The 27,760-nt window shown below is 63.5% G+C and overlaps 1 protein-coding gene across 1 annotated transcript in view; it reads right to left on the minus strand.

Annotated features, from left to right (window-relative positions):
- The window catches only part of CDH22 (cadherin 22), a 132,154-nt gene that overhangs the window by 24,242 nt on the left and 80,152 nt on the right, over positions 1-27,760 (minus strand). Inside the window, exons 4-8 of the mRNA XM_055138800.1 lie at positions 25,893-26,012; positions 15,077-15,244; positions 9,350-9,543; positions 7,009-7,262; positions 138-274 (exon numbers count right to left, since the gene is read on the minus strand). Coding sequence (XP_054994775.1) covers positions 138-274; positions 7,009-7,262; positions 9,350-9,543; positions 15,077-15,244; positions 25,893-26,012 — 873 coding nt within the window. The remainder of the gene's footprint in view (positions 1-137; positions 275-7,008; positions 7,263-9,349; positions 9,544-15,076; positions 15,245-25,892; positions 26,013-27,760) is intronic.

A 27,760-nucleotide genomic window follows, 5' to 3' on the forward strand; every position in this document is an offset into this window, starting at 1 on the left:
GGCCGCCAGTGGCCTCGCCCTCGGCTGGGGTCAGGCTCCAGGGCGCGGCTTTGCTGTGTAACAGCTGCTCAGTAAACTCGGAGGGCCGTCCCAGCCCCCGGCCACCCGCCTCCCCTCCGAGGCCCGCCCCGCCTCACCTGCCTCCATGGCCAGCACCGTGATGTTGTGCCAGCCGGCCGTCTCGCGGTCCAGCCCCTTGCCCGTCACGATGGCGCCCGTGTCCGCGTCGATATCGAAGACCTGGTCCACGTCCGAGTCTCGGTCGATGGCGTACCTGTGGGCGGCAGGGCGGGGCTGAGTGACGGGGCCCCGGGGACCAGGTGGCACTGTGTGCCCCGCTCTGCCCCGAGCCCCCCCCCGGGGACACAGCGGCCCTCCCCCAGGGGCCAGCTCACCAGCAGGGGCTGTTCCCCAGGGGCTGCTGACCCCTGTTATCCCGAGGGTGGAGGAAGGCCCCGCGCCCGGCCGAGCGTGGGCGCCCGCGGATGCCTGCTGTCCCCTGAGCAACGAGCCTGGCTGCAGGCTTGAGAAGGGGACAGGGCTGTCACCAGGGCCGGGGACACGGATGCTGCAGGGTGGGGCCCACGGCCACTTCCCCCGAGGTGATGTTCGTGTCCGTGGCACCCACTGGCTCCAACTGGGAAGTGGGTGAGTTGGAATTCAGGGCGTTGGCGTGGACTGGGGAGCTGGGCTGCAGGAGGGCGTGACGGGGGCTCCTGGGCGCCGGGGCCCCAGGCCCTGCTGAGCTCAGGCCCGGAGGGGCGGCCGCCAGCCCCTCCCGGCCCGAGCGCCCGCCCCAGCTAATCTCCCGTTTTTCAGCTGCCTCGTGAAAAAGGCCTTTGTTCCGCCCGCTTCCCGGGCCTTTGTGCGGCCGCTCCAGCCCTGAAAGGCCCGTGTCCGACACATGTCTCGGGCGGCGGCGGCCCGGAGAGGCCCCGCCAGCTCCAGCCACGGCTTCCCCTCGCTGATAACGCGGGCGGGGGGCCCGGGTGGGCCGAGGGGCCCTCGGAGCCTGGGATGCCAGGCAAGGCTCATTGTGCAAGCCGAGACAAAGGAGCCGGGAGAAGGGGCCTGGCCCCAAACCCGGGCCCTCCCCGGAGCAGAGGAGGGGCCCCTCCCCCTGCTCCCAGCGGGGGAAACTGTGGCCAGGGCGCCAGGACACCAGCAGCATCCCCCGGAGGAGCCGGGGGCTTTCCTCAGGGCTGAGGCAGCCTCGCCAGCCTCCTCGGGGCCCTGCGTCATCCCCCGTGGCCCCTGGGCCCCCTGGATGACCGGACAGGTCAGGGGCTGCAGAGGCCCCCAGGGTGGGCTTCGAGGGGAGCTTCACCCTTGGCGCTGCAGAGTTCCAGCCGCCTGGGCGAGCACGGCTCGGTCTTCCGCACTGCGGGGGGCACCAAGGTGCCAGCCTGCAGAGGGTTGCACGCGGGGGCGGGACTCCTGCTGGCCTTCCCGGGGCCCCGCCCACCCCCTCTCCTGTCCCCAGGCTCCATGCACACCCTTCGAGCCGCCCCCTGGCAGGGGAAGGTATGAGGGAGGCCGCTGATGCCAGCTGGGCGGGCACCCCTCACGCCGGTGTCTGTCGGGCATCCGGCCGGCCGGGCGGGCTGGTAGAGCCCCCTCCCCCGCCCTCCTGCTAGGGAGGATCCCGAGGGTCAGAGCAGAGACTTGCTGAGCTCAGGGTGCCAAGCGAGGCTGGGCAGGTTGCAGACTGCACAAGGGGGCTGAAGGGGGCGGCCGTGGTGGTGGTGGTGGTGGTGGTGGTTGTGGGGGGCACCCATCCCTCACCCTCTTCTCCTCTGCACCCAAATGCGTCTCAGGACCCTCGCTGACCACCTGTCTGCCCAGCACTCTTCGAACTGTCCAAGCGCCCAGCACGGCCTTGCCTGGGAGCAGGGCCCTTCACTTCCGGGGGTCCTGTCAGATGTCCGCATGGAAAAGGAGGGAGCACCGGAAGCGGGGTGCTGGCCCCCATGGAAGGGCGGGGGCGGGGGCTCTCCTGCTCCGGCCGGCGGGAGGACGGAGTCCAGCAGGGCCTCGGGGGCCCAGGCTGGCTCAGGCGGGCGCGAGGCAGGGCTGGCTGTGGGTGCGTGCCAGCCCGCCGCCCTCGCCCCCTCCTCCCCTCCCGCCTCTCTCTTCCCTCCTCCCAGGCTTTTGCTTTTGTTCCCTTCAGGAGGGGAAGTGTGGGGGGGGGGTTCTGGGGTCTAAGTGGCTGCAGCTGTCCCCAAGGCCATGGCGGGAAGGCTCCACTAGCCGCCTCAGGGCCGGGCTGCGGGTCATGGAGGCTGGCTGAGTGCAGGTGGCGTGTCCCAGCGGGCCGGTGGGCCGGTGGGGCAGGCAGGCAGGAGGGCTACGGCCCGTGACGAGGACCGAGGCCTGGCGAACACGGGGCTCCCAGGGTGCCGCGCGTGTGTCGGAGCCTGAGTTGTGTGCCAGTCAGATCTGGGTGATGGGAGGGAAGCAGGGTCTGACTTGAACACGTGTGTGGAGCGGGCAGGGGGAGGAAGGGAGGGGGAGAGGGGCGGGTGTTTTGCATATGGAAAAGCAAAGGCAGGTCCCGTCCAGCTTCACGCTGACACCCCGCCCCCAGTTGCTCGTCCCTGAGTTTTAATTTGCGGCATAATGGAGTCCCGCGCTACCTTGCGAGCTGTTGGGGAGGATTAAACGTCTAGCTGGGGGATAAGGTGCTTAGCCGAATTCTAGGAAAATTAGTTCGGAAGGAAGGAGCCTCGCTCCTCTCATTATCGTTCAGGAATGTCTGGCGCACGGCAGGGCCCCCAGCCGGGGTGCGCCCCAGCGCCAGCGGAGAGGGGGGTCGCAGGGGTTCTGGAGCAAGCGGGCCTGCCGGGTAGGAGGCAGCGGCCGGGCTGTCAGTTTGGCGGCAGCTCAGCCCGTTTCTCAGCCCCCAGCGTTTGGGAGGGGAGTGGAGAGGAGGCGAGAATGTGGAGACGAGTCATCTGGGGTGTGTGTGTGTGTGTGTGTGTGTGTGTTTGTGTGAGTACGCACATGTGTGTGAGTATGCACGTGTATGTGAGTAGGCACATGTGTGATACGCACGTGTGTGAGTAGGCACGTGTGTGTGAGCAGGCATGTGTGTGAGTATGCACATATGTGTGAGTATGCACATGTGTGAGTAGGCACGTGTGTGAGTAAGCATGTGTCTGTGAGTATGCACGTGTGTGAGTATGCACATGTGTGTGAGCAGGCATGTGTGAGTATGCACATATGTGTGAGTATGCACATGTGTGAGTAGGCACGTGTGTGTGAGTATGCATGTGTGTGAGTAGGCACGTGAGTAGGCACATGTGTGTGAGTAGGCATGTGTGTATGTGAGTACGCACGTGTGTGAGTATGCACGTGCGTGAGTAGGCACGTGTGTGTGAGTATGCATGTGTGTGAGTAGGCACGTGTGTGAGTAGGCACGTGTGTGTGAGTACGCACGTGTGTGTGTGTGTGTGTGTGTGAGCCTGGGGACGGTGGCCAGTAGGGCAGGCCCGGTGCCCAGCCGCCCAGGTCTGACATCTTGCTGTGTGACCCCGGGCAAGGCGCTCCGTGTCTCTGCTCCCCAAGTCTGGAAAGGGGCAAAGCCCCAGGACAACCAGGACGCGACCTCCCAGGGCTCGTGGGCCTGGGGAACTGACCTACAGGGCAGCCCAGAACAGTGCTGGGCACCTGCTCCTGGTCCCCGGGTCTGGGGCAGGGGTGGGGTTTAGATCACGTCTGCCCGCGGTGCCAGGGGTCTCGGGGGTCTCGGCACGCTCCTCCGGCAGCCAAGCACACCCTTGGGCACCCCTGCCCCCGGAGCCCCGCGAAATGCCGCTGCTGTCGGGCTGGGGCGGGGAGGAGCTGGCGGGCGAGCGTGAGCCCCTCCCGTGAATCTGAGCGTGATGGCTCACACAGGCACCGTAAAGCCGGCAGGCGGCGGCTCCCTGGGCACGGCTCAGCGGCACACGCCGGCAGCTGAAGGATGGCCGCCCCCGCCAGGCTGCCCGCCGGGATTCCTCTCCGCCCGCCCACTTGTCAGATCTCCCCCCCCAAGTCCCTGGACGCAAAGGCCGCCCTGGGGGAGGGGAGGAGGGGGTGCGGAGAGCACCAACCGCAGAACGGCAGAAACGGGGTTTGAGACCCCGAGAAAAACGCCAGCGCCCAGTCCCTCAGGGTCCTCTCTGGGCCCGGTACCTGACCCGCCCCCGCCCCGGGAGCACGGAGCAGGGGGGCCGCCACAGCACTGCCTCCCCCTGCCCAGTCTGGGCCAAGACCACCCCGCGGCCCCCCACCCCGCACCTCCACGCCCCTCCCGGACCGCCCGGGCACACGCACACTCGGGTCCCCCACTGCAAAGGGGGTGCTGGCTGCGCAGGATTGGGAGCCCCCGAGCCCAGAGAGGACACAGCAGGGGAGCCGGGCCGCGAGCTATCTCGGGGTTCACCGTTACTCCTCCCCCCCAACACGCCACCCCTCAGCTTCTTCCCCTGGAGAGCGAGCTCAACCCCTGTTCAGGGCAAAGAGGGAGCAGGAAGGTCACCTCCACCCGCTGACCTGTCTTTCCTCGGGGCCTGCCTGCCACACGGGGCGGGCCTCCCTCCTCCGCTCTTCCTCTCAGGACCAGCGCCCACCCCAGGACCTTTGCACTTGCTGCCACTGCTCCCTGGAATGCTTTGGGCACTGTTGACTCTCTGTATTCGGGTCTCTGCTCATTTGTCAACCCCGGACGACATCATCAGAAGAAACCCTCTGCATATTTTTTGGTTTGTTTCTGTTGTTTATTTGGGGGGGGCACACACGGAGATGCTCAGGATTTACTCCTGGCTCTGTGCTCAGGGATCTGTCCTGTCAGGGGACCCTCTGGGGTGCCGGGGATTGAGACAGGGTCAGCCACCTGCAAAGCTAGGGCTGTAACCTCAGTGCTCTGTCTCTCTGCTCGTCTCCTTCCCATTTTCCTCACGGCTCTGACAACAGTGCTCGCCTCTATCCTGTGACTGATACCAGCATTACACAGAGAGGGTCAACAGGCTGACTCAGGGGGCACTGCCCTCCCCGCCCACCCAGGGACTCAGTGGTAGGGGACGGCGGCTGCGGTCCAAGCCCCCAGCAGCTGGGATGGCGCCAGGCTCCGGGCAGTGGGGGGAGGGTTGCTGGCGGGGGAGGGGGAGGACTAGGACGCTCCTTATCTGCCTCCCACCGCCCCTGTGGGTGCCACCCAGCTGGCCGCCTTCTCCCGCTGCCCCGAGCCTGGCTTTGGGAGGCTGGGGGGGGCGGGGGGGGCATGTCTGTGCCGGCGACTTGGACCCAGCTCCAACCCAGAGCGAGGAGAGATGAAAGGAGGGGAGAAGCGGGTTTCAAAGTTGGCAGATAAAAGGCGCGGAGAGACCACGGGGGAGGGGGCTGGCGGGCGGGAGACAGGGGGTGCGGGCGGACGCGGGCACCAGACGAGAACTCCTCCAGCCCGGGGCCAGGGAGCCGCCTTCTGGCTGGGCCTCAGTTTCCTGCCCAGGCTGGGTGGGGGGCGGGGGGCAGTGAACTGAAAGAGGAGGGGCAGCCTGGCCCCAGGCCTGTCCGCTCCCCCACCTCTGTCTGCTCCTTTCAGGGCTGTGTCCCCCCTCTCCCAGAAGCCCTCTGGCTCCCCGGGGCCGCCCTGCCTGGGGCAGTCACACAGGACTGGCCCCCGGGGCCCCCACCCCAACCCACTGGGCTGGGCTCGGGAGGAGGTGACCCTGCCGGGCGGCTCAAGTCACTCCTGCTCTAGCCTCTGCTCCTTCCCCTCCAGCCGGGAGGCTCCTCGGGGACACCAACGTGGCCCCCGCCTGCGCCCGCGCTCCCCCCCCTTCGCCTCTGTCGTGCTCTCTCTGGCCCCCTCTCGCTGGGCTTTGTCTCCGCCCCTGGGCCGGGGTCTTCCCTCAGCCCCGCCCATGACTGGCCCCAAGCACGTTGGTCGGGAGGACACGGGCGAGCCCTCAGCCCCGAACCCTGTCCCCAGGGCCCCCTGGCTGGGAGGGAGTCACACAGGAAGGAGACAGAGGGTGGCAGGACAGGGCAAGGCGGGTGGGTGGAGGGAGCGAAGGGGCATCCTGGGGGGACACAGAGGTCACTCTCAGGAGGGGACACAGACACAGAGGTCACTCTCAGGAGGGGACACAGACACAGAGGTCACTCTCAGGAGGGGGCACAGGGGTCACACGGGGGCTGGGCCTTGATCTGGAGCCTGCAGGAGCCTCCGGAGGGCCTGGCCATGAGGCCATGCTCTGATTTACCCCAGATGGTGAGTGTGACTTGATTATAGATTAATTATGGATTATTGATCAATTATAGACTATAAATCATGGTCAATTATAGCCTATAGATTGATTTTATAGCCTATTGATTGATGATAAACTACCAACTGATTATTGACTATAGAATGATTATAGACTGTAGATTGATTACGGACTATAGTTATAGCCTATTGATTGATTATAGATTATCAACTGATCATTAACTATAGAATGATTATAGACTGTAGATTGATTATAGATTGATTATAGGCTATAGACTGTAGATCATAGGTTGATTATAGCCTAAAGATTGATTATAGACTATAGATGAGGTTGATTATAGCCTATCGATTGATCATGGACTATGGATTATAGATTTCAGCTGGAGGCCAGAGCAGGACACATAGCCAGGTGACGTCTGTGCCCCTCCCCCTCAGAAGAAGTGGCGGCCTGGCCAGGGTGGGGTGCAGTGAGGTGGGAGACCCCCTATTCCTGGTCTACAGCCCAGGCCACAGGCTGGCTGCCCAGTGGAGGGCTGAGGTGGGCGGGCCCCTCCCCGTCTGTCCCCTGTCCCCAGACCGGCCCAGCCCTGTCCCGAGTCTCTCATGTGAGGCCCCTCTGGCTCCGGCCTTTCTCCCCACTGAGCCCAGCCCCCTTCCCTGTGCCCCCCGCCCTCCCGCCCCCCTGCCCAGTCTGTGCGCGCGCGAGAAGGGGCAGTGGGGGGCAGCGGGCAGCAGGCGTGGCCCCGAGGGGGTCTCACCGGACGGGCCGGTTGGCGGCGTCGGGGTCCCGCGCCGTCACCACGCCGACCAGGGAGCCCACCTGCGCGTCCTCCTGCACCTCCAGGAGGCCGGAGGGCGGCCGGAACTCGGGGGGCTCGTCCACGTCGGTCACGGCCACGCGCACGATGGCCTGGTCGCGGAAGGTGCCCAGGTCGGCGAAGCGCGGCTCCACGAACTTGTTGAGCGCCTCCAGGACGACAGTGTGCACCGGCTGGGACTCGAAATCCAGGCGCTGCGGGCGGGACACACACGGCACACTGAGGCAGGCAGAGGCCCTCGGGGAAACTGAGTCCCGGGAGCCCCGCCCAGAGGCACCTCCAGCACCCCCGTCACTTTCCCGGTCACCTGCTCACTTCAGTTTATCTTTCGGCTTTGGGGCCACACTGGTTGATAGAGGCACACGCCTGGCTCTGCCCTCGGGGCTCGCGGGACCCCAGGGGGTGCCGGGGACCCTACCCCGGTGGCTCACCGACAAGCGCTGGCTTGCTGGCCCGGCTCTCTGGCCCTCACCTGGCTCTCGAGCACCCTAAGAGACTGTAGGGCCACCTCACCCCTGCCCTGGGGCCACTCAGCGGGGCCAGGGCGCAGCCTAGAGAGGAAAGAGTCGGGCCGGGCCGGCCGTGTGTCCGTGGGCGCCGCTGCGCCTCTCTGGATCTGAGAAGTTCCCTGGCCCTGAGGAGCCGGGTGGCGTGAGCCCCCTCGGAGATGAGGCTCAGCCCACCGAAGGCTGGGTGCGCCCCCCGCGCCCCCGGGTGGGCTGCTGAGTGCTAAGATTGGCCTGTGCATTGGGAGCGCCCCTTCTCCTTCTCCTAAGGACACCCCCCGGCCCGAGCCCCCTTCCCTAGTATCAGAGGCTGCAGAGCACTGGCCTGGGGCCGCAGGTGAGCTCTGGAGATGCCGATATTGGGCGGGGGCCCCCTGAACCCGGGCAGCCTCCACAGAGACCCCCGGGCACCACTGCAGAGGCGTGAGGGGCAGAGGGGCAGTGCTGGGAGCCTGAGCAGGCGGAGGGCCGGGGGCGGCGAGGAGCCCCCAACACGGCTGCTCCTCTCTCTGCAGGGTCCCCGAGCCCCGTCTGGGCAGGGAGTGGGGGGACAGATGTCCAGGGAGCCCCGAAAGCCACACTCGGCTGTAGCCGTTCGGAGGCCGGATACCCGGGCACAGGGCTTGAGTTTCTCCCGTGAAATGGGCACGCAGGCCCCGGGCACCTCGTGGGGCTGCCGAGTGATGGGGGGCTCGCACGTGGGAGCATCAGATGGGCCGTGTCCCGGGGACACGCTATGTTCTAGATGCTGGAATCTTCTGCAGGGGCTGGGAATGGGTGTGGGGGGAACCAGGATTCTTCTGTGTCCTCAGCCCCGGCGGTGCCAGGTGGAGACAGTCCTTCGGTGCCCACTGAAAGCATGGCAGCCAGCAGGAGGAGGCGTTTCTGTGGCCACAGAGGCAAAGACCCAGCAGACAGGAGAAAATGTAGGGAGACCAGTACTGACCGAGTGGGAGGAGGAAGGGATGGACAGTGCGGGCCGGGCAAAGGCAACAGACCTTGGCAGCCAGCACGGGGCACAAGAGACCCAGGGCGGACGACATGGCCGGGGGCAGCCCGAGAGCGCCAGGCTGTCAGGGTGCCCAGTGTGTGCCCAAGTCCCGGAAGAGGGAGTTCCCTCCCCGACCTGATCTCCCGGCCACTGCCCCTTAGCGCTGAGCTTCCCGGGTTGGGGTGGGGGCTGGGGGACACTCTGGTTCCAGGGAGGGTAACTTTCTTTTTTTCTTTTTCTTTTCTTTTTGGGCCACACCTGGCGATGCTCAGGGGTCACTCCTGGCTCTGCACTCAGGAATCACTCCAGGCGGTGCTCTGGTATGGGATGCTGGGGATCGAACCCGGGTCGGCTTCGTGCAAGGCAAACGCCCTCCCCTCTGTGCTATCGCTCCAGCCCCTCCAGAGAAGGTTGACAGATCTGAATTTTGGTCCCAACTTTCATGAGTCCTCACGGGACCTCGGTAAGGACAAGCTCGGTCCCCCTCCCTGCCTCTGTTCTCTCACTGCTGAAAATGGCCACGACACTGGATAGTTCATACTACAGGACTAAAGGGACCGTGAGCTGTCGGACCTGGAGGTGGCAGGAAGTGGTGGGATGGGCTCAGCAGGAATCCAGCCTCCGGCCACAAGCTCTGCAGCCTGGGGCAGGTGGTGCCCCCTCTCTGTGCCTCAATGGAAACATTTTGCAAAAGGAAACATTCTGCAAAAGGAAACAGTGGCGGGAGCCTTTCCCAGCCGGTCCGCCCCTCCCGCCCTCCCCAGAGCCCTGCGGCCGGCACCACCTTCTGGACTATGAGGACTGCCTCCTGCGTGTCGCTGTCCGTGGTGACCTTGAACACGTGCCCGCCGCTGCCGCTCTCCTCCTTGAGGTGGTAAGTCATGTCTGTGTTCTCGCCCACGTCGGAGTCCTCGGCCTTCACGCGGCCCACGGCCGTGCCGATGGGGGCCGACTCCTGGATGGTGAACTGGTACAGCTCTGCGGGGGACACGGGGGGCAGGGCTGGGGGAAGACGCAGCTGCCCGGCTTCCTGCCCTCGCTCCCTCCTGCAGTGGGGAGGAGGGAGTGGGCCTTGCACGCAGCTGACCTGGGTTCGATCCCCGGCCCCCCCTAGGGTCCCTTGGGCCCCCGCCACAGGTGGCTGCTGAGTGCAGAGCCAGAGTCAGCCCCGGGCACCAAAGCAAGCTCCGGGTGTAGCTCTGATCAGGAAGAAGCCGCAGTCCCTGCCCCTCTGCCCAGCCTCCGGCGGGGGGGTCCTCTCCCTGGGGGCCGCCTGCTCTCAGGACGGGACAGGGACGCCAGCCCCAGTCTCAGGACGTTGGCTTGGAAGAGCAGAGTGCGGGCAGCCTGGGTGTGACCCCACACGCCTCATGTCCCCTGGGCACCAGCAGGCGCGGCCACGGAATGGAACAGAATGCCGAGACAGGGGCTGTGCCGGGCAAATGGTCAGATCGATGGGCAGAACAATCGCGCGGGAGCCGCGAGGCTCTGGGCCGTCCCTCTGAAGCTGCCGGCACTCGGTATCGATTTCTCTGCCTGCCCGTCTTGACTGGGCACCTGCGCGGTCCCGGAGGGGGCGGTGAGCACCGGGCTGAGAGCAAAGAACAAAGTGCCCACCCCCCTGCCGCACAGTGCTTTCCTCCGGGTGGAGAGAGAGAGACACTGAAGCACCACATCAGCCAAACGTGCAGCTTGTCAGAAGGTGCTGGGTGCTGGGTGCTCCGGAGGAGACGTAAGCAGCAGGGGAGGGGAGAGACGCTGAGGAGGGCCTGAGCAGAGTTTGAAGCAGGGCAGTTGGGAAGGTCTCGCTGAGAGCAGGGGAGCTCTGCATGTCTGTGGGAAGGCAAGGGAGTGAGCCCAGCAGAGACCTGGGACGAGCAACGCAGACAGCGGGAGTGGCAGGTGCAAAGGCCCTGGGGTGGGTCTGTGCCTGGCATGTCTCAAGACAGGCAAGATGGTCAGTGTGGCTGGAGGGGGTGGCGGAGGCGAAAGAGGACAGAATGAGGGCAGATGGCGCACAAGCAAGGTCCTGGACTTCTTCCGAAGCCAAAGTCGTGGTGAAGGTCGTTTGCTAAATGAAGAAGCAGGGGCTGGGGAAGGTGTGTGTGTGTGTATGTATATATGTGTGTGTATGTGTGTATGCGTGTGTGTATGTGTACATGTGTGCATGTGTGTCTGTGTGCATGTATGTATGTGTGTATGTGTCTATGTGTATGCATGTGTGTATGTGCGTGCATGTGTATATGTATGTGCATGTGTGTATGCTTATATGCATGTATGTATATATGTGTGCATGTGTGTATGTGTGTGAATGTGTGGATTGTCTATATGTGTGTCTGTGTGTATGTGTGTGCATATGTATGTGAGTGTATGTGTGTGAGTGTGTATATGTATGTGTGTGCATGTGTGTGCGTGTGTATATGCATGTGCATGTGTGAGTGTATGTATGTGTATGTGTGTGAGTGTATGTGTGTATGTGTGTATATGTATGTGTGCGTGTGTATGTATGTATATGTATGTGTGTGCATGTGTGTGTGTGTGTGTGTGCGCGTGTGTGTTGTGGGGTCCCCAGTGTGTAGCAGGCCCCTGGGCTTCATCCTCACGTAGCAGCCAGCCAACCTCGGCTCTCCCCGCTTCTCTCCCTGCCGCGTCTTCTGCTGCCTCTGGGTCTGCCTTGGGACCCCCGACCCTGCAGCCTCTCCACCCCCTTCCCTCAGCCCAGCTTCGAGCTCTTGATTCCTGAAGGGGGCGCTCTGCCCCCCAAAGCATCCCCTGGTTCCTCTCCTCATTCTTTCCTGCCGCCTGCGCTCCCCGAATGCCTCCTGCTGAAGGGACCGTCCCAGGCTCCAGCTCTGCCCCCAGGTGCCGGACCCCAGGACCCCAGGGCCCCCACTTGTGAGGGTCCCACATCCTGCTGCCTGCCCCTTCGAAGCAGGGGCTGCACCTCACCGCTCATCTCCCCAGGGCCAGGCAGAGCCCGTCCCCCACGAGCAGAGTGTGAAGGGGCGGGCGGGGGGACGGGAGGCTGCCGGGGGACGTGGCGGGTCTGGCTGCCAGGTGCGGGCGCGGGGGCGGTGCCACCGTACCAGCGTCTCTTCACGGGGGACGAGTGGGGGCAGCGTTTGGGTTTTATTTAGTGAGGCTGGGGTGAGAATAGCAAGGCCCCAAATAGCACGGTGGGTTCATCATGACACTGAGCAGGAAGCACCCGGGGCCCCGGGGCCGCGAGCCGGGGCTGTTGGGGACAGGCTTGGTGACGTTACTTGGCTCACGTTCCCGAGCCCGCCCACTCCTGCTCGGAAGGCTTGGCAGAACCCAGGACCTGCCCACGCCCTGGAGCGAGGCTCCCTGGGCCTCGTGGGACCTGCCCGCCAGGGAGAGCACGCGCGGGGCAAGTACGGCCAGCCTCGGGGAGGGGCAGGCTCCCACCCGCCCACCGCAAACCGGACAGACCCTGGCCACGGGAGGGGAGCGTGAGTCGGAGCCTCGAGCAGGCCCAAGGGTCCCACAGTCGTGCGAAGAAGAGAGTCGAGGAAAGACACAAAGATGCAGCGGTTTGTGCTACAAGGTGGGAACAGGAGAGAGCAAAGGACGGGCTCGGCCGTGCACGGAGCTGAGCTGTGGACAGCCGTGGACGGCCAGGGGCTCAGACGCGGAAGAGCTTGTCTCTGGGCCCGGGGTGGAGGGGACGCTCAGGAAAGGGCCCCTGGCGGCTCCTGGAGGGCCACCGCGCTCAGTGACTTGTTGAGGGGGCTGGAGCCAGGGTAGAGAGGGGAAGGTGCTTGCCTTGCACACCGCTGACCTGGGTTCCGGTCCCGGCATCCCAGATGGTCCTCTGAGCCCCGCCAGGAGGGATTCCTGAGCACAGAGCCAGGAGTAACCCCCGAGCCCCGCTGGGTGTGGCCCCCCAGCGAAAACAAACCGACAAACCAACACCCACTTAATGACTTGTTGAGCTGGATGCTTCTGGTTGATGCCCGTGTGTGTGTGTGTGTGTGTGTGTGTGTGTGCGCGTGCGCGTGTGCATGCTACAAACATTTCCCTAAAACCATTCACACGACAGAGGAGTGCAGCGTGCAAGGGTGGACACGATGGCCATCAATAGGGCCCTTCTCTCAGCTCCGCCCTGCCCCTCCCAGCCCTGAGCTGGCACAGAGCCTGGCATCGCCGGGCAGCCGACTGGCTGGGCCCCGCCCCTCTGCCGGGGCTTCAAGGCCTCCCCGTCTGTGGTCTGTGGGCGGGGTGGGCCAGGCGGGCTTCTGTGCCGGGCTCCATGGCGACAACGTGGCACGGGGCTGGCGGGAAGGAGGGAGGGGGGAGGGAGGCACTGGCCACCCACCCGGCGCTGCAGCTGGGCCGAGCGTGTGGCCGGAACGCAGCTCCCTTATCTCGCGGGGTCAGTCCCTGGGGTGGCGCCTAATGTGGGAGCCAGTAATGACTCTCCCGATAGGGATCAGATCCCGCTCCCGCTGCATTAGTCTCTGCCAGCCCCGCCGGCTTCCTCTGGGCCCGAGCCGGGGATCAAGGGCTGGCCGAGCTGAGGGGGGCGGGGGAGGCCGGGCGGGCTTCGGGACCCCCATCCATCCTGGGGGCTGGGTCAGGAGAGGCCGAGCAAGGCAGGTGCAGACTCCCGCCGAGGGTTTGGGACCTCGCGTGCCCCCGGCCTGGCTTCCCTGGCAGGTGCCGCCAGCTCAGGGGGGTGTGCGGAACCCGCGAGGGGCAGAGGGTGCTGGCAGCACAGGGGGTATGCGGAACCCGCGAGGGGCAGAGGGTGCTGGCAGCTCAGGGGGTATGCGGAACCCGCGAGGGGCAGAGGGTGCTGGCAGCTCAGGGGGTATGCGGAACCCGCGAGGGGCAGAGGGTGCTGGCAGCTCAGGGGGTATGCGGAACCCGCGAGGGGCAGAGGGTGCTGGCAGCCGGGGGGGCAAGCAATGGGGGCAGGGGGTACCATCGTGACGGGGACTCTGAGAGATCAGGCAGCTCTGGGCTGCCCTGGGCAGGAAGCCTGGTGTGGGGGGGAGTGGGGGTCCTGGGGGAGGCAGAGGGGCTCCTTCTTTGGGTGGGAAGCCACAAGGGAAGCCTAGGAATCACGACCAGCTCAAGAGTGTGTGCACAGCACAAGAAACTCTGGTTAAAATAAAAAGAAACCCTACTGAACAATATCTGAAAATAATCTGCACGCCGTAGAACCGACAAAGAGGCCGCATCCGACATACACAGAGCACTCACGGGCCCCGGCAAGAGAAGACCAAGAGCCACACCAAGAAACGGGGAGGGGGCCCCCCGACACTTCTCCCAGGAGAACATATGGACGGCCAGTAGGCATGTGAGAAAGTGTTTCCCATCACCGATCAACAGGGAAACGCAAATCCGAGCGACGATAAGAGCATCTCACCCCAGGGAGAAAGGCGGCTCCTTTAGAAAAGACAGAAACAGGCGAGGAGAGCGAGGACAGGGGGGAGGGCACTCGCCTTGCACACGGTCGACTCAGCGCCCCCCCCCCCCGCCCACGGTCCTCCGGGACCCACCAGGAGTGAGTCCAGAGCCAGGAGTAAGCCCTGAGCACTGCTGGGAGTGTCCTGCAAAACAACAGCGACAACAACAAAACTGGAAACAGCTGGTGGTGGTGGGGACCTGGTGAGGAAAGGACCCCCCAGCCACCGCTGCTGTTGCGGGGGGTGTTGTCTGTCCCCGCCCCCACGGAGACAAGCTGGAAATGGCTCACCGGAATGAGACGAGAACTCCCACCGCACCCAACTCTCCCACCTCTTGGCGTCTGTCCCCAAACACAACCACCGCGACTCGAACTCGGAGCTCTTAGCCCCACAGCCAGGGGATGGATGGAAACAGCCTGAGGGTCCGGCAACAGAGAGGACAGGGTCATGGGACAGAGTCACAGGGCACCGCTGGGCTCTCAGCGAAGGTGGGTCACGGGACTGGCTGCACCACGGAGGAGCTGGAGGTGCCACGGCAGGGAAAGCACAGGAGGGGGCAGGGCAGACACCGGGTGACGTCCCCCCGGGAGGTGCATCGAGACAGGAGAAGGGAAATGACAGCGGTGGCCAGTGGCAGGCCCTGTGGGTCTGCGATGCTGATGACCCGCCCTGCGGGGAGAGGCGGGAGGAAGAACCACTCGACCCGGAGGGCGTCGGGCACGTGTGGCGGGGTGCATCATTCTGCACTAACGCAACCATCGAAACTAATGATGATTCTTTGAAAAGGCGGGACCTTGGGGGCTGGGGCAATAGCACAGTGGGGAGGGCGTTTGCCTTGCACGCGGCTGACCCAGGTTCGATTCCCAGCATCCCATAGGGTCCCCCGAGCACCGCCAGGAGTAATTCCTGAGTGCAGAGCCAGGAGTGACCCCTGTGCATCGCCAGGTGTGACCCAAAAAGCAAAAACAAAAAGGGGGGACCTTGGCTATAGGGGGTTTGCAGGATGATGAGGCCCCCCGTGACCCGCCCCGGGAAGGCCATGAGAGCGATGTGGGGGCCAGGGCGGGCTCACTCACTCTGCGGGAAGCGGGGCGGGTTGTCGTTCACGTCGGTGACCACGATGGTGACGGTCGTGGAGCCCGAGAGCCCGCCCAGCTGGCCGGCCATGTCTGTGGCCTGGATCACCACCTCGTAGCGCTCCTGGCTCTCCCGGTCAAGGTCGGGCACGGCTGTCCGGATCACACCTGGGGGGCGAGGGGGAGGTCAGGGCGCCCTGGCAGCCGCCAGCCGCTGGCCCTGCCCAGAATCAGGAGAGAGAAGAAAGAGCAGAAGGGACAGTGGCGGCCACACGTGTTCTTACGAACAGGCTCACATACACACACACATGTGAATATGCCCCAGCCCACTCATGCACACCTCATCATGCAGATATGTCCCCACTCAGCACCACACACATGCACACATGTCAGGATGCAGGTGCGCCCACACTCATGCACACTCGGTACCACACACATGCACACATGTCAGGATGCAGGTATGTCCACACTCATGCACACTTGGTACCACACACATGCACACATGTCATCATGCTGATATGTCCCCACTTGTTACCACACACATGCACACATGTCAGGATGCAGGTATGTCCACACTCATGCACACTCGGTACCACACACATGCACACATGTCAGGATGCAGGTGCGCCCACACTCAGCCCACTCAATGCTCTACTCCCACACTCACACACACGCTCAAGTGTGTCCATGTTCACGCATCTTCATTCCTGCACTCACATTCTCACACTCACATACATGCTTGTGCTAAAGTGCTCACTCACACCTACCGAGTGCTTCGACTGACTCGTATCTACACACACACACACACACACACACACACACACACACACACACACACACCGCGGGGAGAGCCCACGGGGCTGAGGCACATGCCCGGCAGGAGGCCCTGGGCTGAATCTTAGGCACCACAAGGCCTCCCGGGCACTGCCGGGAGGAGCTCTGAAAGTTTCCCCACCCCGATATCAACGTCTGTGTGTGAGTGTGTGCGTGGGGAGGTGGCGCGAGAAAACCTCCCAGACACACCATCACAGACACACACACACACACACAAAACTGTCACATGTCAAAGATGGCTCTTTAGGGGCTGGGGCCAGGTGTATGCTTCGCACGGGTGGGACCTTGGTGGGACCCCTGGCCCCACGGGGCCCTCCACGCATCACCAGGTGTGGCCCGTGTGGCCCCAGAACCTCAGGGCGAAAGTCCCCTCCCTGAGCCCTAGGGCGGGTGGCCCAAACTGGTGGCCGAATACTGAGCCCAGGCCCCTGAGCACTGCCAGGCACCCTGCACTCCTTTGGGACATTCTCCACACAGGTCCATGCTCACACCCCCCTTCCAAACACACACACACACACACTTTAGACACACAACAGCACACGCAGCACAGTGGGACACACCGACGCCGGCGGGAGAGACGGTCACCGCGTGGGCCCCCTGTGGGGGCGTCCATCTCCCGGCACGGGTGCGAGTGGGGGCCTGGCCTGCGCGGGCTCCTCTGCGGGTGGTGCTCAGTCCCGGGATGGGCACGGAGCCGGCAACCCGGGTGTTGGGAGGGTAACCCCGTCCGCTGGCTCCCGCTCACCCTCTGGCTCACGTGGAGTCTCGAACCCCGGCACACGCCCCGAGCTCACGCACAGCCCCGCCCCCTCAATCCACACTCGGCTCCGACTCCCTCATTCCTGCCACCCGCCTCCCAGCCGGCCGGGGGTCCGGGCACCTAATTGGCTCATCGCAGAGCGGACGACCCTTCAGGGGGGCCGGGCGCCAGGCGGCGGGAGTGTGACGGAGTCTGCGCCAGGGAACGCGGACGTCCTTGTCTCCCTGGCAGCAGGAGGCCGGGCTGGGGGGCCGGGGGAGCTCGTGAGGCGTGGAGAGCCCCCCCCCGACTCCAACCTGCCACGTACCAGGTGGTGGCAGGTGGTGCCCGCGGCCCGAGTGGCAGGTGGAGTCACGCACCAGCAGCGCAGGCTGCGCCCCATAAAACCCAGCCTCCACTCCCGAGGTCCCCAAATAGCCCCCAGACTGCACCAAGGGCAATGAGGCATGAAACGGGGAGCGAGGCGGTAAGGGGGGGCACCTGGGAGGCGCGGTGGCTTTGTTTTATTTTTTTGTTTTTGTTTCGGGGTCACACCCGACAGCACACAGGGCTTACTCCTGGCTCTGGACTCCAGAGTGACACCGGGCAGGCGTGGGGGGACCGTGTGGGGTGCCGGGAATCGAACCCAGGTCAACCGCGTGCAAGGCCAGCCCCCCATGCCACTCTGTACTTTTGTAGTTTGAACCTTGTACTGTCTCTCTGGCCCCTGAAAAACCTTATCACAAAATACAGAAAAAGACAGTGAGAATGAACTTTTGGAACAGCCACATGCATGGATGCGGTTACATCTGGGTTAACCAATATGTTGCACTCCAGTCCCAAGGTGCAGTGACTCTCCTGGCATCGCAGGGGGATATGGACTGTGTCTCTAACCACTGCCCTTAGTGACAGCCCCCCGGGCCCCAGCAGGTCCCTGCTTCTGGCCCCCGCTGCCGTGGAGGGTCTGCCTTCCCAACCCCGAGGTCTCCAGGGGGCAGGTGACCTTGGGGGTGAATCCCAGATCGGCCCTGCGGGGGTCCTGCGGCCTGAGCCAACTGCCCGCTCTGCACTTCTGCTTCCTAACCTGTGACAGGGAACGGGGCACGCACCCCAAAGAACAGCACCTCCTGCTGGCAGTTTGGACGGGCTGGCGCCTCTCGGGGTCACTGCTCCCTGCCACGCCCGGTGCCAGGAAGATCATCAGGGGCTGTCGAGTGGCCCTGGGAGGTGACATCCGTCGAGAACCTCTGGTCCAGACACGGTCTTGAGAACTGCCCTTGGAAAGGACCGTGCCAGCACCGGCCCTGCAAACTGCCTGTTCTCAGTCTCTCAAGCCCCCCTGAAGAGGCGCAGCAATGGCCCCATTTTACGGAGGAGCAGATGGAGGCGCAGAGAGCCCAGGTACCCTGAGTGAGGCTGCTCCCTGGCCAGGACAGAGACACGGGTCAGCGGGCACCTGGGCCAGAGGCCCAGCTCCGAGCGGCCGGGTGGGACTGTCACAGGCAGGAGGGTGACAGAAGGACATGACAGACATGGCCGTCCGCTCCTGGCACGGCCGAATCAGACCAGCCACGCGGCCGCCCCCGCCCGGGCCCCCTCCCGGCAACTGGACATTAATGCTGGGCGAGAGACAGAGACAGATGGAGACACAGAGACTCAAGGCAAGAAAGAGACAAGGGGAGAGACGGAGAAGCAAAGAAAGGGAGGGACACGGGGGAGAGAGGGAGAGAGGTCTAAGGGGGCAGGAAGAGAGAGAGCGAGCGAACGAGAGAGGGGGACGGGAGAGAGACAGAGACAGAGACAGACAAAGAACGAGTGAGAGAGAGACAGAGAGAGAAAGCGAGCGAGCAAGAGAGAGACAGAGAAAGAGAGAGAGAGAGGGAGAGAGGAGAGAGAGGAGAGAAAGAGGAGAGAGAGAGAAAGAGAGAGGGAGAGAGAGAGGGAGAGAGAGAGGAGGGAAGGAACAGCCAAAGCATTTCCGAGCATGGAGAACAAACATCCCCCCAGGGGGCGGCACTAGGACCCAGCCAGGACAGGACAGATTGACAGATTGTGGGGTAGGGTCACTGCTGATGGGCCTGGGGGCCCCTGCGCCTCTGAGCTCGGACCCCCGCTCTGAGCAGGGCCGGGCTGAGGCCAGTGGCCGGGAGGAGCCCGCCAACAGAGCTGGCCTTGCCGTCCCTGCCGCTCGCAGCTCTGCGGTCGGGCTCCGGGCTCTCCTCACAGGGCACAGGGCGGTGCCAAGCGAGCACGTGGAGGTGGGGCCCCCGAGGTCCGGCTGCCTTGCAGCTCAGCTCGTCCCGCCACCTCCCTCCCCCGCTGGGCACAGGCGCTGCTGACAGGCGGGAGGTCACGGGGCCGGCCGCAGCAAGGGAGGCCTTGATGAGCCCGGGTGAGCTGGGGCCGGCCTTGGGGGTCCCTGAGGCCACGGTGCTGCAGAGACGTCTGGGAGAGTGACCCGGCCCACGCAGCTGCCACGTGGGGACCCAGAGAGGGAAAGGCCCGTCCAACCCCCAGAGCCGCGCCAAGCTGGAGTCTGGGCCACAGAGAGCAGAGGGGGCAACAGCGTTCCCTGGCCCCTGCTCTGCTGGGGTCCCTCCCGCCAGGCCCAACCCCAGCCCCACGCACAGGGGCCCACCCGCTATTGATTCCGGTGCCCTCTGAGGCCTGGCGTTCCTAGGGGTGGGCAGGGGCTGGGGGGAAATTCCCCAGTCAGCTCCGGAAGCCGTGAAACCTTTCCACTCCGCAAGTCCCGACACTCGCTCCTTGAACAAACCCTTCCTGAGGGCCTCCTGCACGCTGGGGGCCACCACGCTGAATTAAAGCTGTGCAAAAGGAAGGGGCTCTCGAGAGGGGCTCCAGACTTCCTTTCTCCCACTCTCACATGCTGGTTTGGGGTGTGTGTGTGTGTGTGTGTGTGTGTGTGTGTGTGTGTGTGTGTGTGTGTGTGTGTGTGTGTGTTTTGCTTTTGGGTCACACCTGGCAATGCTCAGGGGTTACTCCTGGCTCATGCACTCAGGAATTACTCCTGGCAGTGTTCAGGGCACCATATGGGATGCTGGGAATCGAACCCGGGCTGGCCGTGTGCAAGGCAAACACCTACCCAGCTGTGCTATCGCTCCAGCCTTCCCCCACCAACATGCTGTCTGACCGTGGGCAAGTGCCGGAGTCTGCCGGAGACGCCCTGAGCACCCTCCCTCTGGAAAATGGGGGTCCCTAGGGGGGGAGAGCTGTGTGAGGACGGCCAGGCTCACTTTGGGGTGGGGCTTCACTGATGGCTCTTCTCATTATGGGGAGCACCCCAGGAGTGAGCTCTGTGGGGGAGCTCTTCGCCGGCCCTTTGCATCGAGTTATCTTGGGGTGCGGCCCAGAGAGGTCATTCAGGAAACACTCAGAGTGGCCCACTCCGACTTCCTGTCGGGGTGGGGGGGTCCGCTCCTGGCTTCTCAGCTAGAGCAAAAAGCCCCAGGGGGTAGACACGGGATCGAGCCTCATCTTGACGGGGATCAAACACTTAGAAAGGCCCATTTTGTTTCTATGTTTGTTTTGGGCTCACACCTGGGGGTGCTCAGGGCTGACTCCTGGCTCTGCTGAGGGATCCCTCCTGGGAGGGTTCAGGGGGCTCGAACCCTGGTCCGCCCATGCAGGGCACAGACCCTGCCCACTGTCCCATTGCTCCTGCGCCCTGTTTAGTTTGATTTCTTCCCTTCCAGGAGGAAGGACACGTTTGGCCCCGCCGAGCCTCGCAGCAGGTCACCCTGAACTCTGGGCGCTGCTCCCTGGAGACAGCCCAGCTCCCTGCCGCATGCCGGTGCTGACCCTTGCCTCCCCCTGCTGTCCCCATCCCGCCCCGAGATGCCGGGAACCCCCCGCCCCCAGGCCCGAGTGACGCCTCATTAGTCTGCAAATGCCATCTCTGCCGCCCCTGTGCGGGGCTCGCTGGCAGGCCTGGCCTTTAAAACACACAAGTTAATTCCTCCGCTGGCACGGGCCTCGCGGGGCCGCCCCCTCCCGCACACCTTCCTCCAGCCCCTTCCGGCTCTGCGCCCTGCTATCTGCGCAGCCAGAACAGACTGTACCTCGCAGCGGCTGCTAAATATAGACCCGCAGCAGCGGAATATTCCTGGCTGGGGAAATGGAGCCGGGGCTGGGGATGGCACCAGGGCGGCTCTGGCACAGGGGCTGGAGCGGTGCGGGGGGGACGCGGGTCCTTCCTGGGAAGTCAGTGGGGGGGGGCTTTCAGACCCCGGGAGCTGAGAAGCCCAAAAACGAGGACCCCACTGGCACCTGCCAAGTCAGAGGGCCACTTTCTGGCTTCTTAGGGCCTGTCCCTGCCCTCCCAGGCTTCATGCCTGCAATCCCCCAACACACGCACGCGCACACATACACACACATACAGACACCACACACACACACACATACACACACATACACACACATACACACACCACACACACACATACACACACATACACACACATACACACACACACACACGCACGCACACACTGGCCACTCTCCCCTGTGCCTCTGCAGGTAGGGGGCGAGGATGGGTTGTTGCTCTCAGGTCCCGGGCACCCTCCTCAGCCCGGGCCTCTCTCTGTTGCTTTATGTGGGATGGCCATGGTGGTGAGCAGTACCAAAGGGTGCTGGGTGCTAAATGCAGTGCTGGGTGCTGGGTGCTGGGATGCAGTTCTGGGTGCTGGGTACAGTGCTGGGTGCTGGGATGCAGTGCTGGGTGCTGGGTGCTGGGATGCAGTACTGGGTGCTGGGAAGCGGTGCTGGGTGCTAGGATGCAATACTAGGTGCTGGGTACAGTGCTGGGTTCTGGATGCTGGGTTGCAGTGCTGGGTGCTAGGTGCTGGGATGCAGTGCTGGGTGCTGGGATGCTGTGCCACACAGCTGACCTCTACCTGCTTCCTAGTGTTCCCCTGGGCCCCACCAGAGGTGCTGGACGGGCATGGGGTGTGTGTTGCTAAGGACAGAACAAGGTCCCACCATGCGGAGAGAGCAGGCACCTCGGCCATGCTGCTGCGCCACCCCGCCCCCGCCCTGCCCCTGCGCCTGCCCCTGTCTCTGCCTCTGTCTCTGTCTCTGTCTCTGTCTCTCTCCCCCCTCACTGCAAAGATGGGCAGCTTGTGGGGCTGGAGAGATAACACGGCCGGAGGCACTTGCCTCGCATGTGGCTGACTCTGGTTCATTCCCCAGCACCCTACGTGGTTCCCCGAGCACTGCCAGGGGTCACTCTTGAGCACAGAGTCAGGAGTAGCCCCTCGACATTGCAGGGGCGCCTGCCCCCCAGAGACGGCCAACTCTAAACGGCACCATCCCTTCGGCGGAATGACGAGGGCACTCATCACTGTCACCACAACACCGTCGCCACTGTCCCCTCGGAGCCTCCCTAGGGACCGAGTCTCACAGCTGCCTGGTCCTGCACACTCGCGTCTCGTCCCTGATTCTCAACCACAGGCACAAAAGGGCTGAAAATCCCAGCGGAGACCCCGAAAGCCCGACCCTCACGGCACTGGGGTCTCGGCCAAGGCCGCCTCCTGGAAAGGCTCCTCCCGGCTACTTCCTCCCAGTCTAACCCCTTCCTTTTTATTTTTTCATTTGTGTTTGGGCCCAACCTGACAGTGCTCATCTGACGCCTGGCTGGTGCTCAGGGAGCACTGCTGGGAGGGGCTCAGGGATCACGCCTACGGGATGCCCGGGGACTGATCCTGAGTAGGCTACCGCTGTGCTACCACTCTGCCTCTGTGCCCTGCCTGACTCCCCCTGCCAGCGTGCCGTGAGTCCCCACACGTGTATTCTGTCTTCCCGGCGAGAATCCAAGCTCCGTGTGGGCAGGGCCTGTGGGCCTGGCCTGGAGCCACATCCCTAGAGCCTCCAGCAGGACACACAGCGGGGACCCTAAGAGGAGCAGACGGGGTGGATTCTCTCCTTTCCCCCCACGACCGCCACCAGAGGTGGGGTGTCACCCTCACTCTCCCGCGCCCGGGGAAACCACAGCCCCAGGTGCCCCTGCAGCAACAGGCCCACGTGTCAGACGGTGAGAGGTTCTAGAAGTCTCTTCCCCTCCCCCCGAACCCAACTGGGCCAGGTGCTGGAGCCCGAGGCACATTCACCAGGCCTCCGCCCCTGGAACGCTTCTTCTTAACTTCTTTTTTTTTTTTCCTTTTTGGGTCACACCCGGCGATGCACAGGGGTTACTCCTGGTTCTACACTCAGGAATCACTCCTGGCAGTGCTCAGGGGACCATATGGGATGCTGGGATTTGAACCCAGGTTGGCCGCGTGCAAGGCAAACGCCCTACCTGCTGGGCTATCGCTCCAGCCCCCTCTTCTTAGCTTCTTAACCCACCTTCTTCCTTTGCATAGCCGGAGGTGGCACCCCCCTCTTTCATGGCAGCCCCCAGAGTTAGGACTTCCCCCAAGACTCTCCCTACGGTCAAGTCCTATGCACTCGCCTCAGACCTAATTTGCCTCTGCACCATCAAACCTCATTCTCCCTTCTCAGCACCTCACCTTGTTTCCTCCCGGGCCCCCCTAGCCAGATGGAGCAGGTTAGGGGGGGTCCGGGTGGGTGCAAAGAAGGGAGCCGGGCTTTGATTTTTGTCGTCCAGGGTTCCCCAATGGCCACCCTGGGTTCCTGTGTCTCCCTGAATTCAGTGCCTGCCTCCGAGCCAAGTACACAGAAGCAGCCCGAGGGAGCTTGTTAAAATGAAAACCTGAGCGTGTCACTTCCCTGCTTAAAAGTCATCAATGAACCCACATGTTGGTGAGGAGGAGGGGGAGCGGGCTGGCGCCGAGGCGTTCCCGGGAGTGTAATCAGCTGCATTTCGGCATTATCTATCCACATTCCGAATGCAAGTTCTCTTTGACCCAGAGTTTCCACTTCCTGAAAATTATCCTGCAGATCCCCTCACACAAGCACACGATGATATATGCATGAGGTTATTCACTGTAGCATTGTTCACTGTAGCCAAAGATTGGAAGCAGCATAAGTGCCCATCAAGAGGGGACTGGCGAAATAAATTTTAGTGTATCCATAACAGCTGTTAAATAAAAGAATGAGGAAGCTCTTTATGTACTGATACGGAATAATCTCCAAGATGTATTGTTAAGTGAAAAAGGCAAACAGTGTGTCTAGTGAGTGCTTATAGCTACCATTTTTGTGGGGGAAAAATAAAACAAATGCATGTACCTATTTCCTTGTACATGCATAGAATCGCTCTGGAAAGATACACAAGAAAATTACATTGGTTGCCTTGGGGACGCAGGCTGGTGGCTCTGGGACTGGAAGGGGTGAAGAATTCACACTACATATCCATTTGGACTTTCTGAATTTTGAACCTTGAAATGGATAATCTATTTTTTTTTAAACTTAATATTTTTCCAAGTCAATGAGTTCCAAGCTCTCCCCGGATATGTGCGCTGAGAGCCTCTCTCTTTGCGGCTGCAATTAGGGGGGGGGGGAGTTTAAGGGAAGCAGCTCCTCTCTTTCATGTTTCTTTAATGTCTGAATGTTTTCTAACATGCATCACATTTGCAAGGAGAAAAACAAGGAAGATGCTATGTTCAGAGAATACAATTATAACTGTGAGCATGGACGGAAATCCCCCAGCTCCCCCGCAAACAGAAAAACGAGCCAAAGCCCCCACCTCAAATCTACTGCCTGCTCCTCTCAGAACGGAGCCAAGAATGTCCAGCCTTGGCCTGGCCTCTGCCAGGCTCCCTGCAGCCCTGCACCACGCACGGGCATTTCTCGTCCCGGGTTACTTACGATTCCCCTCATGCTTCCCACTGCCTCTGCCCTCCCGTTTTTGCATGCACTGTGCCCTCTGCCTGCAATGCCCTTCCCTGGCCAGCACCTTATCCTCTGCGGATCTGAGGCTTCCGCCCTGAGCATTTTGCACCGGAAAATTCAATGTCCCCGCCCTCCCTCCTCTGTCCTCCTGCCCCCACGGGAACATGAACCCCGCGATGGCATTTGATGCACATTCTGGCTCTCTCCCTTTCCTTCCTACTCTGGGGGCACCGAGAGCAGAGCCCTAGGGACGGGCTGCCACTCCCCTTTCTGCAGCTCGGAGTGAATCGCTCACCTCCGAGCCTCAGTCTCCTTCTTTCTGCCCCCCTCCCCACCTGTGTCCCCTCCTAAGAGGCCCCTTCGTGCCCTAATCCCGTGCAGAGCTCAGAGTGAGTGAGACGGGGCTGGCGGACAGCAAGAAGCAAAGCCAGTCTTCCCCGAAGGTCTCGGTCTCTCTCTTTCCAAAAGATCTTCAGTAACTTCCCTGGGAACAAAGCGCTCACGGCTGCTGGGAAAGTGCCCTCCGCCAGCGAAGGACACGTACACACAGCGCCGGGAGGGCTGCGGACACGCCTGCCTCGCCTCAGTTTATCGCCGGGGGGATGCTTAGCTCCGAGCGCCCAAGCACTTTCAGGGTCCTTAGGCGGCCGCCTTCCGCCGGGCCCTGCAGGTGTCTTCCCACCCCGTTCTGCTCTTGGGCCTCTTCCCGCTCCCGGCCGGCCCGGCCCGTGGCCATCCTGGAAACAAGAGACTGGGCAACTACCACCTACTTTCAGGGCTGTTAGCTGGAGAGGGGCTGAGCTGAGAGGAGCAGGTGACCCGCCACCACCCCAGGCCCCGCCCCGCCCCGCCCATCCCTGCGCAGTCCCGGCCCCGCCCAGTCCAGGCCCCGCCCATTCTAGGCCTGGGCCTGCTCCATCCCGGCCCAGGTCCCGCCCCTTCCCGCCCCATCCTGGCCTGGTCCAGGCCCCGCCCTGCCCAGGCCCCGCCCTGCCCAGGCCCCGCCCTGCCCAGGCCCCGCCCACTCCAGGCCTGGCCCCGCCCTATCCTGGCCCAGGTCCCGCCCCTTCCCACCTCATCCTAGTTCAGTCCAGGCCCCGCCCTGCCCAAGTCATGCCCATTCCAGGCCTGGCCCCGCCCTATCCCGACCCAGGTCCCGCCCCTTCCCACCCCATTCTAGTCCAGTCCAGGCCCCGCCCTGCCCAGGCACCGCCCACTTCAGGTCTGGCCACGCCCCATCCTGGTCCAGTCCAGGCTCTGCCCAAGCCCCGCCCACCCGTGTCTAGGCCTCACTCCCCGTCCTCCCCACCCCCACCCCCGCAGGTGCAGCCCCACCCCACTCTGACTAGGCACAGCCACGCTCATGTCACTCATAGCCACGCCCCCATCCCAGGCCACACCCCCGTCCCACCCCTCGACCCTGGCTCCGCCCCTCACCTGTCTTGGGGTCCACGGTGAAGTGATGCTCTCCGTCCAGCACGCTGTACACCAGCCGTGCGCTGCTGCCGTATGTGGGGTCATCTGCATCTGAGGCCATCACCTGCATCACCGATGTGCCTGGGCCCGGGGGACCAAGCGACACGAGGTTATCTGGGGCCACTGCAATTGTCCTCCCCACTGGCCCTTACCCGTCTCCCCACCCCCCACTCCTGCTCTGGGAAACGCTGAGAGTGAAGCAAGCACCAGGCTGGCTGGAGGTAACTGAGGTCAGTCCACTCACCCCCACCACCACCCCCAGCCCCTGGCCCCAAACAGTCCCACCCGCTTTCCCAGGGGGGACAAGCCTGCCTCTGGATTCCACCTTCCCGTGGGCGGTCCCAGCTGCAGGACAGCACAGGGAGGTCGCCTCTGAATGTTTCCCCTTCAGCAAACAGGCGGGGAATCTCGGGCCTTAGAGGATCTCTGCGCTGAGGCAGTGACGCTCTCCACAACGGGTACAGACCCGGCCCTGCCTGGGCAGCCCGGGAAGGCCATCCTGGAGTCCGAGAAAGGAGGCCGGGCAGCGGACCCCCCAAGGCAGGGCCTCTGTGCCCACTTCAGGCTATCCTGGTTTCTCTAGAGACTTCTGCCCTTCTTGCCCATCCCGCTCCGCCCTGGTGGGCCCGGGGGTAGCCCAGAAGGCCGGGCGAGGGCACTGGTGGCCCAGAGGCCGGCTCACCTGTCCCCAGCGACCCGCTGGCCTTGCCCAGCCTCCCTGTGGGAAGAGACTGCAGCGGGCCCCGTCCCCCCACCCCGTCCCACCCCCAGACCCCTCCCCGCCTCTCCACATGCTCCGCACGTAGGCTTCTGGGGAGAGTATAAATTGGATAAAAGTCCATCAAACAGCGGCAATTAAGTTATTGATTTTCGACGCTGCCTCATTAAGCCGGGCGCCTCTCTCGGCCTGTCCCAGAGATGGTTCTAATTTGACATCATGTTCAATTTGACGAAAGCGGGGCTTGGGACGTGAGGACGGAGAGGCAGGCCCGAGCCCTTGTGTCCTTCTGAACCTTCGCAGCAAGGAGGAGGGGGGTGGCCAGATCCAGAGGCGGTCTTGGGGGTCCAGGATCTGACCTGATGGCGACGGGGCTTGCCTCTCGCTTCAGAGAGGGGATCTCTCCTGGGGGCGCCCCCGGGAGGGCGGGGGTCTGGGTGGGGGAGCCGGAGCCTGCAGGGCTGCCCGGCGGGAGGAGAGGCCAGTTCACTGCCTGGCTAATGACTGAGCTCTGAAGTGCTACTACAGCGCTTCCGCGCAGCCCAGCCTGCTGCCCGCCTCCAGCCCGGGGCCCTCCATCACTCCAGACAGACACGTGTATTTATTTTTCACTCTTTTGCATTTCTCATTTCCCTCTCAGAGCTCCTCCCCCCCGCCCCCCCCGCTCCCCGCCCGAGCTTCCTAATCCGGCCCCTGCAATGCGGCTCCTCGCAGCCCCACCTCTCTGTCAACCGTGCCCGCGTGGGGGCCAGGGGAAGGGCTGGGGCCAGTCCCACTGCCTGGAGCCCCCCAGTTCCTGCTCCCTGCCAAGGGTCTCCCTCTAAGGAACGCGGGTGGACGGGTGGAACCCCACAGAGAGATGGGAAGCCGTTCTACAGGGCAGCCAACCCAGGTGCGACTTCCCCAGCCACTCGACCCATATTCTCTACCTTCCCGAGGTCCCCGAGGGGCCAGGAGGCCCCTCGAGCACCAGGGCAGGGAACGGACAACAAGGCCCGGCTGAGAGCACAGAGCGAGGGGGTGGTGGTGGGCTCGAGCCCAGGACTCAGGGCAAAGCCTTTCCGGGGTCCGACTCAGCAGAGACCCTGCCACCCGAGGTCCCTGGGTCACG

Source organism: Sorex araneus, chromosome 5, assembly GCF_027595985.1.
Source record: "Sorex araneus isolate mSorAra2 chromosome 5, mSorAra2.pri, whole genome shotgun sequence".
Taxonomy (NCBI): Eukaryota; Metazoa; Chordata; class Mammalia; order Eulipotyphla; family Soricidae; genus Sorex; species Sorex araneus.